Source organism: Somniosus microcephalus, unplaced genomic scaffold, assembly GCF_052327205.1.
Source record: "Somniosus microcephalus isolate GS21.2 unplaced genomic scaffold, FLI_Smic_1.0 unresolved_chr2, whole genome shotgun sequence".
In the NCBI taxonomy this organism is placed as follows: Eukaryota; Metazoa; Chordata; class Chondrichthyes; order Squaliformes; family Somniosidae; genus Somniosus; species Somniosus microcephalus.
This window is the reverse complement of record NW_028225180.1, coordinates 6,958,018-6,975,607: the sequence shown is the minus strand read 5'-3', so window position 1 is coordinate 6,975,607 and position 17,590 is coordinate 6,958,018. Positions and strand designations below refer to the sequence as shown.

Here is a 17,590-nt window from a genome sequence, read left to right as displayed (position 1 = left end):
TCGTTCAACAGAAAGCAGTCCTGCCCCCACCCACCCCCCCACCACCACATCGCTCCAGCACAGCCGAGAGAGAGAGAGAGAGCAAGAGCAATGCCACAGGAGGTCACCTTGCCGTGCACGAGACGCCTCCGGATTTTGAGACGTCCTCCTTCTGTTACAGCTCCAGGCGTGTCTGGCAACGAACATCATCAGTTCCTTCCTGGCTGCAATCGGAGCCATCATTTACATCATCGACATCGTGATGACGCCAAGCTGCCATTCCTCGTCCACATACTGCGACCAACTGAGACCGCTTTACGTAAGTCAAAGAACGAAGGAACTCCCATGTCTACAGCGCCTTTCACCACCTTGAGAGGTCCCAAAGCGCTTCACAGCCAATTAATTATTTAAATATGTAGTCACTGTTGTAATGGAGGAAAGGTGGCAGCCAATTTGTGCACAGCAAGCTCCCATAAACAGCAATGGACGGAAAGCAGATCATCTGTTTTTTTAGTGATGTTGGTTGAGGGATAAATATTAGGAGAACTCCCCCCTGCTCTTCTTCCAATTCTGGCCATGGAATCCTTCACATCCACCTGAGAGAGCAGACAGGGCCTCAGCTTAAGGTCTCAACCTGAAAGACGGCATCTCCGACACTGCAGCGCTCCCTCAGTATTGCCCCTCCGACAGTGCAGCACTCCCTCAGTACTGCCCCTCCGACAGTGTGGCGTTCCCTCAGTACTGCCCCTGCGTCAGTGCAGCGCTCCCTCAGTACTGCTCCACCGACAGTGCGGCGCTCTCTCAGTGCTGCCCCTCCGACAGTGCAACGCACCCTCAGTGCTGCCCCTCCGACAGTATGGCGCTCCCTCAGTACTGCCCCACTGACAGTGCAGCGCACCCTCAGTGCTGCCCCTCCGACAGTGCAGCACTCCTTCAGTACTGCCCCTCCGACAATGCAGCGCTCCCTCAGTACTGCCCCTCCGACAGTGTGGCGTTCCCTCAGTACTGCCCCTCCGTCAGTGCAGCGCTCCCTCAGTACTGCCCCACCAACAGTGCGGCGCTCCCTCAGTGCTGCCCCTCCGACAGTGCAGCGCACCCTCAGTGCTGCCCCTCCGACAGTATGGAGCTCCCTCAGTACTGCCCCACCGACAGTGCAGCGCACCCTCAGTGCTGCCACACCGACAGAGCGGCGCTCCCTCAGTGCTGCCCCTCCGACAGAGTGGCGCTCCCTCAGTGCTGCCCTTCTGACAGTGCAGTGCTCCCTCAGTACTGCCCCTCCGACAGTGCAGTGCCCCCTCAGTACTGCCCCTCCGACAGTGCAGCGCTCCCTCAGTACTGCCCCTCTGACAGTGCTGTGCTCCCTCAGTACTGCCCCTCCGACAGTGCAGCGCTCCCTCAGTACCGCCCCTCCAACAGTGCGGCGCTCCCTCAGTACTGCCCCTCCGACAGAGCAGCGCTCCCTCAGTACTGCCCCTCCGACAGTGCAGCGCTCCCTCAGTACTGCCCCTCCAACAGTGCGGCTCTCCCTCAGTACTGCCCCTCTGACAGTGCGGCGCTCTCTCAGTACTGCCCCTCCAACAGTGCAGCACTCCCTCAGTACTGCCCCTTTGACAGTGCAGCGTTCCCTCTGTACTGCCACTCCGATAGTGCAGCGCTCCCTCAGTACTGCCCCTCCGACATGCAGTACTCCCTCAGTACTGACCCTCTGACAGTGCAGCGCACCCTTAGTACTGCCCCTCCGACAGTGCAGCGCTATCTCATTGCTGCACCTCCGACAGTGCAGCGCTCCCTCAGAACTGATCCTCCGACTGTGCAGTGCTCCCTCAGCACTGCCCCTCCGACAGTGCAGCGCTCCCTCAGTACTGGCAACCAGGGAATGTTGGTCTTTATATCGAGAGGGCTGGAATACTAAAGCTTTGAAGTTACGTTACAGTTTATTTAAAGTTCTGGTCAGACCCTATTCTGGACACCACACCTCAGAAGGAATATATTGCCCTGTGAGCGGGTGGAGCACAGATTCACCAGAAGGACATCGGGGATAAAAGGGTTTCAAATTATGAGGACAGGTTGTGTTAAATCCGTGTATCTTAATGTTGTGTCCTTCAATAATCAGACAACAGACTGCAGGGAACGATCAACAGGTGTTTACTGAATGAGTTTCAAACTGCAACTAACTATACAGATCACTACTCAGGGTTTATATACAGGTGTGGTCACTGCCGGTACTACAGTATACAGGAGCTGTAAAAAGTAGTTCTCCCCTTAAAGGTACATACATTACAATTCCTCCCCTTTTTGAGTAACAGTACCATAACACTCATTTAACAATTAAATCTCAAACTAATTACAATTAACACTTTTAACATGCAACATTAACTGGAAATAGTCTATTTATAAATTCAGTCTTCGGGGAGGCTTCCTGATTCTTTCTGGATAACGCCTTTCCTGAGTGTCTCGCTCTTGGTGCGGAGGCGATTCTAACACCCTGTCGTCAGTTGATTCATTAGCTTCCAATGCTACTGTTTCTGAGGTAGATGCGACCTGTACGTCGGGTTCCTCACCCGGTACGTATGGCCGAGACATGGGGTTGACTCGTTCCTGTGACTCTAGGATCTGGTCAGCATGGCGTCTCACGATGCTCTCCCCAACATCCACTGTGTACATTAGTGGCCCCTGCCGTGTGCATATCGTTCCTGGTTGCCATTTCTCTGTTCGGTAGTCGCGGGCCAAGACTGGTTGCCCTACATTGAAGCTCCTTGTCGGCTTCTCATTGATGTGCTGGAATTGCTTATTCTCAACGTCTCTTCGTACATTTGGTCTGAGCAAATCCAGACGAGATCTCAACCTTCGGTTAAAGAACATCATGGCCGGGGTCTGGTTGGTGACTGCATGTGTCGCATTTCTGTAGGCTAACAGGAAATTGTCCACCTTATGCTGCAGTGGAATGTCGTCATCGCACATGGCCTTTACTGCTTTTTTAAAGGTTTGTACGAACCTCTCAGCCAATCCATTTGTGGCTGGATGATACGGGGCAGATGTGTAATGCCTTACCCCATTCCTTTTCATAAATCTTCGAAACTCTTCGGACACAAACTGTGGTCCGTTATCAGAGCAAATCTGCTCTGGCAAGCCGTTCCTGGCAAAAATGGCCCGTAGGACTGCAATAGTTTTCTCTGTGGTGGTGGAGGACATTTTGATCACCTCAGGCCATTTCGAGTGCGCATCCACGGCGATTAAAAACATTGAGTCCATGAGTGGACCAGCAAGATCAATATGCACCCGTTGCCATGGAGATGAGGGCCACTCCCATGGGTGTAGTAGGGCATGTGGTGGTGCATTTTGGACCTTCTGGCATCCTGAGCAGCTCTTTGTCAGGTCCTCGATTTGCTGATCGATCCCCAGCCACCACACATAAGCCCTAGCAAGGCTTTTCATTTTCACCCCTCCCAGATGACCTTCGTGAAGCTCATTGAGCACTCTCTCCCTTAACTTGGGTGGAATTACCACTCGGGATCCACACATCAAGGTCCCCTGGCATACTGACAGCTGTTCTCTTCTGGATGAGAATGCTGGCAACAGTGAGTCGCCATGTGCTGGCCATCCCTTCACCATCAAATCATATACCCTAGACAGGGTCGGGTCATTTCGGGTCTCCTTCTCTATACCAGCGTTAGTTACTGGCAAGCATTCAATTATAGTCGAATGAAATATTTCGACAGGATCCACTGCTGGTTCTTCCTCCGCAGCAGGCAGTGGCAGGCATGATAGCCCATCAGCGTTTCCATGCTGTTTCATGCCCTTATACTCGATTTCATATTGGTGCGCCCCTAGAAAAAGGAACCATCTTTGTAGCTGTTGCGCAGTCATCACCGGAACGCCCTTCTTTGGATTAAAGATGGAGACAAGTGGTTGGTGGTCAGTCAGCAAGGTGAACTTCTGCCCGTGCAGATAGTGATTGAACTTTTTCACTCCCCACACTAGGCTGAGGGCCTCCCTGAAAATCTGGGTGTAGTTACGCTTGGCTGAGGTTAGTGACCGAGACGCAAAGGCTACTGGCCTCTCCGAGCCGTCCGGGAATTTGTGCGACAGCACCGCTCCAATGCCATAGGGTGATGCATCACACGCCAACCGAATTGCTGGTGCTGGGTTGAAATGAGCCAGCACCTCTTTCGATGTGATCAATGCTTTGCTCTTCTGGAAAGCTCGTTTACATTCGTCACTCCACTTCCATGGTACCACCGTTTGCAGTAGGGTGTTCAGTGGGTGTAGTACGGTAGACAAATTCGGCAAGAACTTATGGTAGTAGTTCACCAGCCCGAGGAACGACCTCAGTTGTGACACATTTTCCGGTGCTGGAGCCTTGACGACTGCCTCAATCTTTTCAGGGGACTTATGTAACCCCTCTTTATCAATAACGTGGCCACAATACGAGATCTGCTTCTGGAAAACCTCGCATTTGTGGCGATTAGCTCGGAGCCCATATTCCTGCAATCTAGTGAGCACCTGCTCCAGGTTGGCGAGGTGATCACTGTCATTTTCGCCCGTGACCAGGATGTCATCCAAATAACACTGGGTCCCTGGAATCCCTTGCAGGACTTGTTCCATTGCCCTTTGCCAAATAGCCGGAGCTGATGCTACCCTGACCACCAGCCGGTTGTATTGGTAGAGACCTTTATGAGTGTTGATCGTGAGGTACTGTTTCAAGGCTTCTTCTACCTCCATTTGCAGGTACGCCTGGGCCAGATCAATCTTAGTGAAGCGTTTCCCTCCAGATAGCGAGGCGAAAATATCTTCAATCCGCGGAAGCGGATATTGTACAGTGTGAAGGACTGGGTTCACTGTCACCTTAAAGTCCCCACAGATGCAAACCTTCTTTGGTTCCCCAGGCGTATTACTCAACAACCCCTTCATTACAGGAACGATGGGTGTAGCCCACTCGCTCCAGTCCACTTTGGACAGTACTACTGAACGTTCCAAACCTTCCAGCTCTGCTTCGACGGCTGGGCGGATCGCATAAGGTACCGGTCTGGCCTTAAAAAACTTTGGGCTTGCATTTTCCTCTATTTTGATCATCGCTGTTATGCCTTTTAGTGTTCCGAGTCCCTGCTGGAACACTTCTTGTGCGTCAGTTAGCATTTTTGACAGTCGTCCAGGTGTGACGTCGTCATCCTTCTTGGCATCTACAGTCAGTGCTTGTATGGAATACCAATCTAGCTGTATCTTCCGGATCCATTCACGTCCTAGTAGTGGTGGTCCTCCATCTGGCAATACATATAGGTCCATTTTTGGTGTTTCCTTGCCGTTATATATAACGTTCACCCTTATTTTTCCTTTGGGGTAGACTTTTTGCCCCGTGTAAGTCTTCAAGACAATCTTTGTATCTCTCAAGTGTATATGTGAGAATAGCCGCTTGTAGTCCCTTTGGTTTATGACTGTTAAGGCTGATCCTGTGTCCAATTCCATTTTCACTTGGACTCCTGCTATCTTGAGCGTGACCCAGATAGTTTGGTGATCCTCCGTTTTGATCACATTATGTAGTTTCAGACAACCCAGCTCCTTGCTTCCGGAGTCTGTATCACTCTTCTGTTCATCTGAACTACTCTCCGTCACCTTATGTACCTTCTTGTACTTCTCCTGTGGAGATTTCTTGCCGCTGGTTTTCTTTCCCGGCCTGCAGACTCTTGCTATGTGTCCTACTTTTCCACACTGTCTGCACACTTTGTCCTTGAACCAGCAATCATTATGGTCGTGTGTTGTTCTGCCGCAGCGATAGCACTTCACTGTTCCGTATGACATTTCATTTGTGCCATATTCTTGCGGTCTCCGTTGTATCTCTGCAGCGCCCCGTGCGGCTGCTTCATGTGATACTGCAATGCTGAAAGCCTTGTCCAGCGTAAGATCCTTTTCTGATAGGAGCCGTTTCTGGGTTCCTTCACTTTGAAGCCCACAAACAAACTTGTCCCTTAAAGTATCTGCTAGTCCCGTTCCAAACTGGCAGTGTTTCGATAGCTTGCGCAATTCCGTTAAATATTCAGCATTACTTTCATCTTTATGCTGGTTCCTTTTGTGAAACTTAAATCTTTCTGCTATCAGTAGCGGTGTGGGGTTTAAGTGGTCCTGTAGGATTGACACTATGTTTTCAAAACCCTTTTCTACTGGCTTCTCTGGGGTTACTAGGTTTCGTAGTAAGCCATACGTTTTTGCACCCATTGAATTCAACAATACCAGCGCTTTCTTGTCATCTGGCACTTCATTCGCCTTGCAGTATACTTCTATGCGTTCGACATATGTCGTCCAATCTTCGACTTCATTGTCGAACGCTGTGATACTGCCACTCTTCGGCATTTTTGGGTGTGATTAGACTAGCTTAAAATGGCGTCTCCCGCGCTTTCCTTTCTTCCCCGCTGCGGCTTAAAATGGCGTCTCCCGTGCTTTCCTTTCTTCCCCGCTGCGGCTTAAAATGGCGTCTCCTGCGCTGCTGCCAACGCCGCTCTCGGCGGTCCTCCTGGCAAATGGCGATGCCCTGTGGGCCTCGCGCGCTGCTCCTGCACTGCTGCCAATGCCGTTCTCTGCAGTCCTCATGGCAATGGCAGCGCCTCGCGTTTTCCTGCGCGCCTCTCTCCCCCGTTGACGCTGCTCGGCCCCTGAACACCGGCTGCGCTCTGCTCTCTCTCGCCTCTCTCCCCCGTTGACGCCGCTCGGTCCCGAATACCGGCTGCGCTCTGCTCTCTCTCGTTGATGCTGCTCGGCCCTTGAACACCGGCTGCGCGCCGTGCGCTCTGCCCTCTCTCTCTCCCCCGTCGACGCTGCTCGGCCCTTTCTGTGCCGCTCGGTCAGCTCTAGCCGCTGCTGTCCAGGAAGGGTCTGCGCAGTACCTGTTGCCAGCCCGTTTCGCTGGACCACCGTGGCTGGAAAGCCAAGCCTGGCTCTCGACAGCCTCCCCTGCGATGCCCGTGCTTCTGGACTCGACCTCCTTCAACTGTTCTCCAGGAGCGAATCCCTGGGCGGTGATGCAGAGTTGCAGGTAGGTTCGAATCTGCGTCGTCGCCAATGTTATATCATGTATCTTAATGTTGTGTCCTTCAATAATCAGACAAAGACTGCAGGGAACGATCAACAAGTGTTTACTGAATGAGGGTTCAAACTGCAACTGACTGTACAGATCACTACTCAGGGTTTATATACAGGTGTGGTCACTGCCGGTACTACAGGATACAGGAGCTGTAAAAAGTAGTTCTCCCCTTAAAGGTACATACATTACAGGTTGCATTGCCGAAGTTTGTATTCCCTCGAGTACAGAAGATCAAAGGGTGATCTAATCGAATTGTTTAAGATGGTTAAAGGAGCTGATAGATTCGATCGAGAGAAACGATTTCTTCTGCTGGGGGGAGTCCTGAACAAGAGGGCGTAACCTTAAAGTTAGAGCCAGGCCGTTCAGGGGTGATGCCAGGAAGCACTTCTTCACACAAAGGGTTAACGGAAATCTGGCAATCGCTCCTCCAAAACGCTGTTGAGGCTGGCGGTCAGTTGAAGCTTTCTAGACTGAGCGGGATAGATGTTATTGGGTAAGGGTATCAACGGATTATAGAGCAAAGGCGGGTAAATGGAGCTTAGGTACACATCAACCTTGATCTAATTGAACAGGCTCGAGGGGCTGAATGGGCCTCCTCCTGTTACTATGGTAACAGGCTTGAGGGGCTGAATGGCCTGCTCCTGTTCCTGTGTAACAGTCTCGAGGGGCTGAATCACCTCCTCCTGTTCCTGTGTAACAGGCTCGAGGGGCTGAATCACCACCTCCTGTTCCTCTGTAACAGGCTCGAGGGGCTGAATCACCTCCTCCTGTTCCTCTGTAACAGGCTCGAGGGGCTGAATGGGCCTCCTCCTGTTCCTGTGTAACAGTCTCGAGGGGTTGAATGGGCCTCCTCCTGTTCCTGTGTAACAGGCTCGAGGGGGCTGAATGGCCGCCTCCTGTTCCTGTGTAACAGGCTCGAGGGGGCTGAATGGGCATCCTCCTGCTCCTATGGTAACAGGCTCGGGGGGCTGAATGGCCTCCTCCTGTTCCTGTGTAACAGGCTCGAGGGGCTGAATGGGCCTCCTCCTGTTCCTGTGTAACAGTCTCGAGGGGTTGAATGGGCCTCCTCCTGTTCCTGTGTAACAGGCTCGAGGGGGCTGAATGGCCACCTCCTGTTCCTGTGTAACAGGCTCGAGGGGGCTGAATGGGCATCCTCCTGCTCCTAAGGTAACAGGCTCGGGGGGCTGAATGGCCTCCTCCTGTTCCTGTGTAACAGGCTCGAGGGGCTGAATGGCCTCCTCCTGTTCCTGTGGTAACAGGCTTGAGGGCCTGAATGGGCCTCCTCCTGTTCCTATGGTAACATGCTCGAGGGGCTGAATGGGCCTCCTCCTGTTCCTATGTAACAGGCTCGAGGGGCTGAATGGGCCTCCTCCTATTCCTAATGTAACAGGCTCGAGGGGCTGAATGGGCCTCCTCCTGTTACTATGGTAACAGGCTCGAGGGGCTGACTGGGCCTCGTCCTGTTCCTAATGTAACAGGCTTGAGGAGCTGAATGGCCTCCTCCTGTACCTGTGTAACAGGCTCGAGGGGCTGAATGGGCCTCCTCCTGTTCCTATGGTAACAGGCTCGAGGGGGCTGAATGAGCCACCTTCTGTTCCTATGGTAACAGGCTCGAGGGGCTGAATGGCCTCATCCTGTTCGTATGGTAACAGGCTCGAGGGGCTGAATGGGCCGCCTCCTGTTCGTGTGGTAACAGGCTCGAGGGGTCTTAATGGGCCTCCTCCTGTTCGTATGTAACAGGCTCGAGAGGCTGAATGGGCCTCCTCCTGTTCCTGTGTAACAGGCTCGAGGGGCTGAATGGGCCTCCTCCTGTTCCTGTGGTAACAGGCTCGGGGGGCTGAATGGGCCTCCTCCTGTTCCTATGGTAACAGGCTCGCGGGGCTGAATGGGCCTCCTCCTGTTCCTAATGTAACAGGCTCGAGGGGCTGAATGGCCTCCTCCTGTTCCTACGCTCCTATCTCTTGGGACATCACGGAGCTCCATGACTGACGTCCCACTGAGCGTGTGGTGTGTGCTGCTCTCGGTAATAACCCTGTTCCTTCTCTCTGGTTTTCCCTCTCTCCACTAGACCACCACCTACTACACATTCGTGGTGCTGCTCATTTTCACCCTCCTAGAATTCACGGTCACCATTGTGGTTTCAGCCTTTGTTTGCAAGTCGACGCGGTGCTGTCACCCTTACAGCAGTATGGTGAGCGAACAGCTTGGCACCAACATTCACAACTGCAACAACCTGCACTGACACATAGAAACATAGACGATAGGAGCAGGAGCAGGCCATTCGGCCCCTCGAGCCTGCTCCACCATTCAATGAGATCATGGCTGATCATCCAAATTCAGTACCCTGTCCCTGCCTTCTCCCCATATCCCTTGATCCCTTTAGCCTTAAGAAATATATCCAACTCCTTCTTGAATATATTTAATGAATTGGCCTCTACTGCCTTCTGTGGTAGAGAATTCCACAGGTTCACCACTCTCTGGGTGAAGAAATTCCTCCTCATCTCTGTCCTAAATGGCTTAACCCTTATCTTTAGACTGTGACCCCTGGTTCTGGACTCCCCCGCCATCGGGAACATCCTTCCTGCATCTAGTCTGTCTAGTCCTGTTAGAATTTTATAAGTTTCAATGAGATCACCTCTCATTCTTCTAAACTCTAGCGAATACAAGCCCAATCGACCCAATCTCTCCTCATACGTCATTCCTGCCATCCCAGGTATCAGCCTGGTGAATCTTCGCTGCACTCCCTCCATGGCAAAAACATCCTTCCTCAGATAAGGTGACCAAAACTGCACACAATACTCAAGATGTGGTCTCACCAAGGCCCTGTACAACTGCAGCAAGACATCCTTGTTCTTGTACTCAAACCCTCTCGCTGCGAAGGCCAACATACCATTTGCCGCCTTAACCGCCTGCTGCACCTGCATGCTTACCTTCAGCGACTGGTGCACAAGGACACCCAGGTCTCGTTGCACTTCCCCTTCTCCCAATCTATTGCCATTCAGATAATAGTCAGCCTTCCTGTTTTTGACACCAAAGTGGATAACCTCACGTTTATCCACATTATATTGCATCTACCATGTCTCTGCCCAATCACCCAACCTGGCCAAATCATCCTGGAGTTTCTCGGCATCCTCCTCACAGCACTGACACAGCCCCTTTAACATAGTCCACGCTTCCCAGGGCACTTCACAGGAGCGTAAAGCAGACACGGAGTCACATAAGGAGATGTTAGGACAGCTGGCCAAAAACTTGGTCAAACAAGTAGGTTTTAAGAAGCGGCTTAAAGAAAGAGAGAGAGAGGCGGAGAGGTTTAGGGAGGGAATTCCAGCGCTTAGGAACCCAGGTAGCTAAAAGCATGGCCGCCAATACTGGAGCGATTAAATTCAAGGGACGCACAAGAGGCCAGAATTGGAAGAGCGCAGAGATCTCAGAGGGTTGTAGGGCTAGAGCAGGTTACAGAGGTAAGGAGGATTGTAGGGACTGGAGGAGGTTACAGAGATAGGGAGGGTTGTAGGGGCTGGAGGAGGTTACAGAGATAGGGAGGGTTGTAGGGGCTGGAGGAGGTTACAGAGATAGGGAGGGTTGTAGGGGCTGGAGGAGGTTACAGAGATAGGGAGGGTTGTAGGGGCTGGAGGAGGTTACAGAGATAGGGAGGGTTGTAGGGGCTGGAGGAGGTTACAGAGATAGGGAGGGTTGTAGGGGCTGGAGGAGGTTACAGAGATAGGGAGGGTTGTAGGGGCTGGAGGAGGTTACAGAGATAGGGAGGGTTGTAGGGGCTGGAGGAGGTTACAGAGATAGGGAGGGTTGTAGGGGCTGGAGGAGTTACAGAGATAGGGAGGGTTGTAGGGGCTGGAGGAGGTTACAGAGATAGGGAGGGTTGTAGGGGCTGGAGGAGGTTACAGAGATAGGGAGGGTTGTAGGGCTGGAGGAGGTTACAGAGATAGGGAGGGTTGTCGGGGCTGGAGGATTTTACAGGGATAGGGAGGGTTGTAGGACTGGAGGAGGTTACAGAGATAGGGAGGGTTGTAGGGCTGGAGGAGGCTCTCTCAGTACTGCCCCTCCAACAGTGCAGCCCTCCCTCAGTACTGCCCCTCCCACAGTGCAGCGCTCCCTCAGTACTGCCGTTCCAACAGCGCAGTGCTCCCTCAGTACTGCCCCTCCCACAGTGCAGTGCTCCCTCATTACTGCCCCTCCGACAGTGCAGCACTCCCTCAGTACTGCCCCTCCGACAATGCAGTGCTCCCTCAGTACTGCCCCTCTGACAGTGCAGCGCTCCCTCAGTACTGCCCCTCCGAATGTGCAGCATTCCCTCATACTGCCCCTCCGACAGGGCAGCGCTCCCTCAGAACTGCCGTTCCGACAGTGCTGTGCTCCCTCAGTACTGCCCCCCGACACTGCCCCCTCTGACAGTGCAGCATTCCCTCAGTACTGCACCTCCGACAGTGCAGCGTTCCCTCAGTACTGTCCCTCCAACAGTGTAGCACTACCTCAGTACTGCCCCTCCAACAGTGCAGCGCTCCCTCAGTACAGCCCCACTGACAATGCCTTGTACCATTGAACACAATCATCCCTTGAAGAGATTGCGTTGGAGGGGTTGCCCCAGTACTGGTGCCTTTATCCATTTGGCGTCGCCTCCTGTCCCGTGCAGTGGGCAGTGCTGGGCTGTGAGTGATCACATTGACCCTGAATTGCTGAGTGAATGTTGAGCGATGGTTCCCCATGTAATGACCTTCCATGTGGTTTCTTCCAGCCCACGATCCTCCTGGATGCCAGCATGACCGAGGAAGAGTGAAGATCGCCAAGGAAGCAATTCACACTCGGTGTCCAGATCAAAGAAAGGTCTTCGCACAGCGGAGCAACCAGTTGTACAGCCTGGAAGACCACAACCAAAGCAACTGCGCTCATCTGTGTGTGAGTGAGTGTGTGTGAGTGTGAGTGTGAGTGAGTGTGAGTGTGAGTGTGTGTGTGTGTGTATGTGTGTGTGAGTGTATGTGTTTGAGTGTGTGTGAATGTGTGTGTGAGTGTGAGTGAGTGTGAGTGTGTGAATGAGTGTGTGTGAGTGTGAGTGTGAGAGTGAGTGTGTGAGTGTGTGAGTCAGTGTGTGAGTGAGTGTGAGTGTGTCTGAGTGTGAGAGTGAGTGTGTGAGTGAGTGTGTGTGTGAGTGTGAGAGTGAGTGTGTGTGTGTGAGTGAGTGTGTGCATGAGTGTGAGTGAGTGTGAGCGTGTGAGTGTGTGTGTGTGAGTGTGAGTGGTGTGAGTGTGTGAGTGAGTGTGTGTGAGTGTGAGTGAGTGTGAGTGTGAGTGTGAGTGAGTGAGAGTGAGTGTGTGTGAGTGTGAGTGTGTGAGTGTGTGTGTGAGTGTGTGTGTGAGAGTGTGAGTGAGTGTGAGTGTGAGTGTGTGTATGTGTGTGTGAGTGTATGTGTTTGAGTGTGTGTGAATGTGTGTGTGAGTGTGTGAGTGTGTGTGTGAGTGTGTGAGTGTGTGTGTGAGTGTGAGTGAGTGTGAGTGTGTGAATGAGTGTGTGTGAGTGTGAGTGTGAGAGTGAGTGTGTGAGTGTGTGAGCCAGTGTGTGAGTGAGTGTGATTGTGTCTGAGTGTGAGAGTGAGTGTGTGAGTGTGTGTGTGAGTGTGAGAGTGAGTGTGTGAGTGTGTGAGTGAGTGTGTGCATGAGTGTGAGTGAGTGTGTGTGTGTGTGTGTACACGTGTCTCACACCCTCCGGTATAATTTAATCTTGGGCGGGGTGTAAAACGAGCACTAGTGAATTTGCCATTTTCCGTTGCAGAGACGAATATCGGGCGTGTTTAAACGTGCGTGTGATTCACTATCGCCCGAGTTGCTCTCACTCCCTTGTCGGGTCTCTACTGCGCGGAGTGTGTGTTCCCCGTGTTCCCTGATTGTATTACAACACTCTCCGCTTCTCTCCACGGGCCAGTGCTTTGGGTCATAGCATGTCCACTGCCTTATATTCAACAATCAATGCAGAGTCACATTATTGCTGCTTTTAGCTTATATTCACATATTGCATAGTATTGATGAATCAGAATAGCTTTTACAAAACCAGACTTATTCCACTATTATCTCCACATCTCATTTCATCCAATTATCAATTGACCTGATAGAGGTCTTTAAAATTATACATGGGATCGATAGGGTAGTGGTAGACATGCTTCCACTTGGAGTACTGTGCACAGTTCTGGTCTGCATATCACACTTGGAGCACTGTGCACAGTTCTAGTCTCCATATCACACTTGGAGTTACTGTGCACAGTTCTGGTCTCCATATCACACTTGGAGTTACTGTGCACAGTTCTGGTCTCCATATCACACTTGGAGTTACTGTGCACAGTTCTGGTCTCCATATCACACTTGGAGTACTGTGCACAGTTCTGGTCTCCATATCACACTGGGAGTTACTGTGCACAGTTCTGGTCTCCGTATCACACTTGGAGTTACTGTGCACAGTTCTGGTCTCCATATCACACTTGGAGTTACTGTGCACAGTTCTGGTCTCCATATCACACTGGGAGTTACTGTGCACAGCTCTGGTCTCCGTATCACACTTGGAGTTACTGTGCACAGTTCTGGTCTCCATATCACACTTGGAGTTACTGTGCACAGTTCTGGTCTCGATATCACACTGGGAGTTAATGTGCACAGTTCTGGTCTCTATATCACACTGGGAGTTACTGTGCACAGTTCTGGTCTCCATATCACACTTGGAGTTACTGTGCACAGTTCTGGTCTCCATATCACACTTGGAGTACTGTGCACAGTTCTGGTCTCCATATCACACTGGGAGTTACTGTGCACAGTTCTGGTCTCCATATCACACTTGGAGTACTGTGCACAGTTCTGGTCTCCATATCACACTTGGAGTACTGTGCACAGTTCTAGTCTCCATATCACACTGGGAGTTACTGTGCACAGTTCTGGTCTCCATATCACACTGGGAGTTAATGTGCACAGTTCTGGTCTCTATATCACACTGGGAGTTACTGTGCACAGTTCTGGTCTCCATATCACACTTGGAGTTACTGTGCACAGTTCTGGTCTCCATATCACACTTGGAGTACTGTGCACAGTTCTGGTCTCCATATCACACTGGGAGTTACTGTGCACAGTTCTGGTCTCCGTATCACACTTGGAGTTACTGTGCACAGTTCTGGTCTCCATATCACACTTGGAGTTACTGTGCACAGTTCTGGTCTCCATATCACACTGGGAGTTACTGTGCACAGTTCTGGTCTCTGTATCACACTTGGAGTTACTGTGCACAGTTCTGGTCTCCATATCACACTTGGAGTTACTGTGCACAGTTCTGGTCTCCATATCACACTTGGAGTTACTGTGCACAGTTCTGGTCTCCATATCACACTGGGAGTTACTGTGCACAGTTCTGGTCTCCATATCACACTTGGAGTTACTGTGCACAGTTCTGGTCTCCATATCACACTTGGAGCACTGTGCACAGTTCTGGTCTCCATACCACACTTGGAGTTACTGTGCACAGTTCTGGTCTCCATATCACACTGGGAGTTACTGTGCACAGTTCTGGTCTCCATATCACACTGGGAGTTACTGTGCACAGTTCTGGTCTCCGTATCACACTTGGAGTTACTGTGCACAGTTCTGGTCTCCATAGCACACTTGGAGTTACTGTGCACAGTTCTGGTCTCCATATCACACTGGGAGTTACTGTGCACAGTTCTGGTCTCCATATCACACTTGGAGTTATTGTGCACAGTTCTGGTCTCCATATCACACTGGGAGTTAGTGTGCACAGTTCTGGTCTCCATATCACACTTGGAGTTACTGTGCACAGTTCTGGTCTCTATATCACACTGGGAGTTACTGTGCACAGTTCTGGTCTCCATATCACACTGGGAGTTAATGTACACAGTTCTGGTCTCCATATCACACTGGGAGTTACTGTGCACAGTTCTGGTCTCCATATCACACTTGGAGTTACTGTGTACAGTTCTGGTCTCCATATTATATAAATAATATAGAGGCACTGGGGAAGATTGAAAAGGCTTCACAAGGATGATACCAGAACTGAGAGGTTGTACCTATCAGGAAAAATTGAACAGGGTGGGGCTCTTGTCTCTAGATAAGCAAAGGCTGAGGGGTGACCTGATAGAGGTCTTGAAGATTATGAAAGGGTTTGATACGGCAGATGTTGAGACACTATTATTGAATTCAAAACCTAGCATGTTTCATTGGAACCCCATTTGAAGTGGGTGCAGTTCCAGTTCGCTCCTGTGGGAGGTGCTGTGACAGGTATTCTCAAAATCTGCCTTGGTCCCGGGGTCCTATTTGCCTTTAGTTGACCGGGCGACTGCCTAAAACAGGCGTTAGTCCTCCCCGCCTTACTGTGTTAACCAGGGGGGCCTGCTGAAGGATTCTTTCCAGTAAATGTGAGCTGGGAAATTGGGCCTGGTCAGTCCCGGGATTTTTCCTGGACGTGTTTGCAGCCCAGCCAACAAGACGGGTCGTGATTTTATTTGCAACTCTCGTCTCCTCAAGGGCTCCCCTATTTGCAACACCAGTGGGTTGGACCAGACTTCTGATGGGTCCCCTTGGAGGACAAGACACACCCAACAGTTTGCCTGGAATGTGTAATTTGATCCAGTCTTACCAGTGAGCCTACAGTAAGTGGAAGTATAATTAGCTTTGTGAGGATCCTCTGTTTTCCAATAGTCTGCAAGTGTAATTATAGCTGTCCTTGACTGGTAAAATAAAATACTTTTATACTCTAATTAGTGGGTTAGCTAATTCTTTGGAGTTTTATCTTTTCTTTTCCTGCTGGAAGTGATAAAAATTCTTTAACTTTGAATGAATGGACCGTAGCTGTGGGGTCCGTGTCTGTGGGATCTTAGGTGGACGTAAAAGATCCCATGGCCACTATTTCGAAGAAGAGCAGAGGTGTTATCCCCGGTGTCCTGGCCAATATTTATCCCTCAATCAACATCACTATAAAGCGTTGGTTAGGCCACAACTGGAGTATTGCCTCCAGTTCTGGTCACCACACTTTAGGAGGGATGTGAAGGCCCTCGAGAGGGTGCAGAGGAGATTTACCAGAATGGTTCTGGGGATGGCGGATCTTAGCTACAAGGACAGGTTGGAGAAGCTGGATTTGTTTTCATTAGAGCAAAGGAGGTTGAGGGGTGATTTGATCGAGGTGTACAAGATTATGACGGGTTTGGATAGGCTAGACGGGAAAAGGCCGTTCCCACTAGTTGATGGTACAAGGACTAGGGGACACAGATTTAAGGTTTTGGGCAAGAGATACAGGGGGATGTGAGGAAAAACTTTTTACGCAGCGAGTGGTGAGGATCTGGAACTCGCTGCCGACGGAAGTGGTGGAAGTGGAGACACTCAATGTTTTCAAGGGGAGACTGGATAGGCACTTGAGGGAAATAAACTTGCAGGGCTACGGGGAGAGAGCGGGGGAATGGGACTGACTGGATTGCTCCACAGAGAGCCGGCACGGACTCGATGGGCCGAATGGCCTCCTCCTGTGCCGTTACTAAAAAACAGGTTATCTGGTCATTACCACATTGCTGTTTGTGGGAGCTTGCTGTGCGCAAATTCGCTGCCGCTTTTCCTACATTACAACAGTGACTATACTTCTAAAGTACTTCATTGGCTGTAAAGCGTTTTAGGATTCTGGTGGTTGTGAAAGGCGCTACAAAGGGATTAATTAAGAAAGGGAAAATAGAATATGAGAGTAAGCTTGCAGGGAACATAAAAACTGACTGTAAAAGCTTTTATAGATATGTGAAGAGAAAAAGATTGGTGAAGTCAAGTATAGGTCCCTTGCAGTCAGAATCAGGGGAATTTATAATGGGAAACAAAGAAATGGCAGACCAACTAAATACATACTTTGGTTCTGTCTTCACAAAGGAGGACACAAATAACCTCACAGAGATGCCGGGGAACATAGGGTCTGATGAAAGGTTGGAACTGAAATAAATCAATATTTGTAGGGAAATGGTGTTAGGAAAATTGATGGGACTGAAGGCCGATAAATCCCCAGGGCCTGATAATCTACATCCCAGGGTACTTAAGGAAGTGGCCCTAGAAATAGTAGATGCATTGCTGGTCATCTTCCAGAACTCGATAGACTCTGGAACAGTACCCATGGATTGGAGGGTAGCTAATGTTACCTCAATATTCAAAAAAGGTGGTAAGAAAAAGCAGGGAATTATAGACCGGTAAGCCTGACATCGGTAGTGGGGAAAATGCTAGAGTCCATTATAAAAGATGTAATAGCAGAGCACTTGGAAAGCAGTGACAGGATTGGACAAAGTCAACATGGATTTACAAAAGGGAAATCATGCTTGACTATTCTACTGGAATTTTTTGAGGATGTAACTGGTAAAATAGATAAGGGAGAACCAGTGGATGTGGTGTATTTGGACTTTCAGAAGGCTTTCGATAAGGTCCCACATAAGAGATTAGCGTGTAAAATTAAGGCACATGGGATTGGGGGCAAGGTATTGACTTGGATAGAGAACTGGTTGGCGGACAGAAAGCA

General features: G+C 50.6%; 1 protein-coding gene across 1 annotated transcript in view; it reads left to right on the top strand.

Moving 5' to 3' along the window:
• The window catches only part of LOC147092062 (membrane-spanning 4-domains subfamily A member 8-like), a 36,378-nt gene extending 20,569 nt beyond the window's left edge, over positions 1–15,809 (top strand). The window contains exons 3-5 of the mRNA XM_085976379.1: positions 161–298; positions 9,120–9,242; positions 11,802–15,809. Of these exons, the coding sequence (XP_085832505.1) occupies positions 161–298; positions 9,120–9,242; positions 11,802–11,843 (303 nt within the window). The 3' untranslated portion in view covers positions 11,844–15,809. The remainder of the gene's footprint in view (positions 1–160; positions 299–9,119; positions 9,243–11,801) is intronic.
• The last annotated feature ends 1,781 nt before the right edge of the window (positions 15,810–17,590 follow it).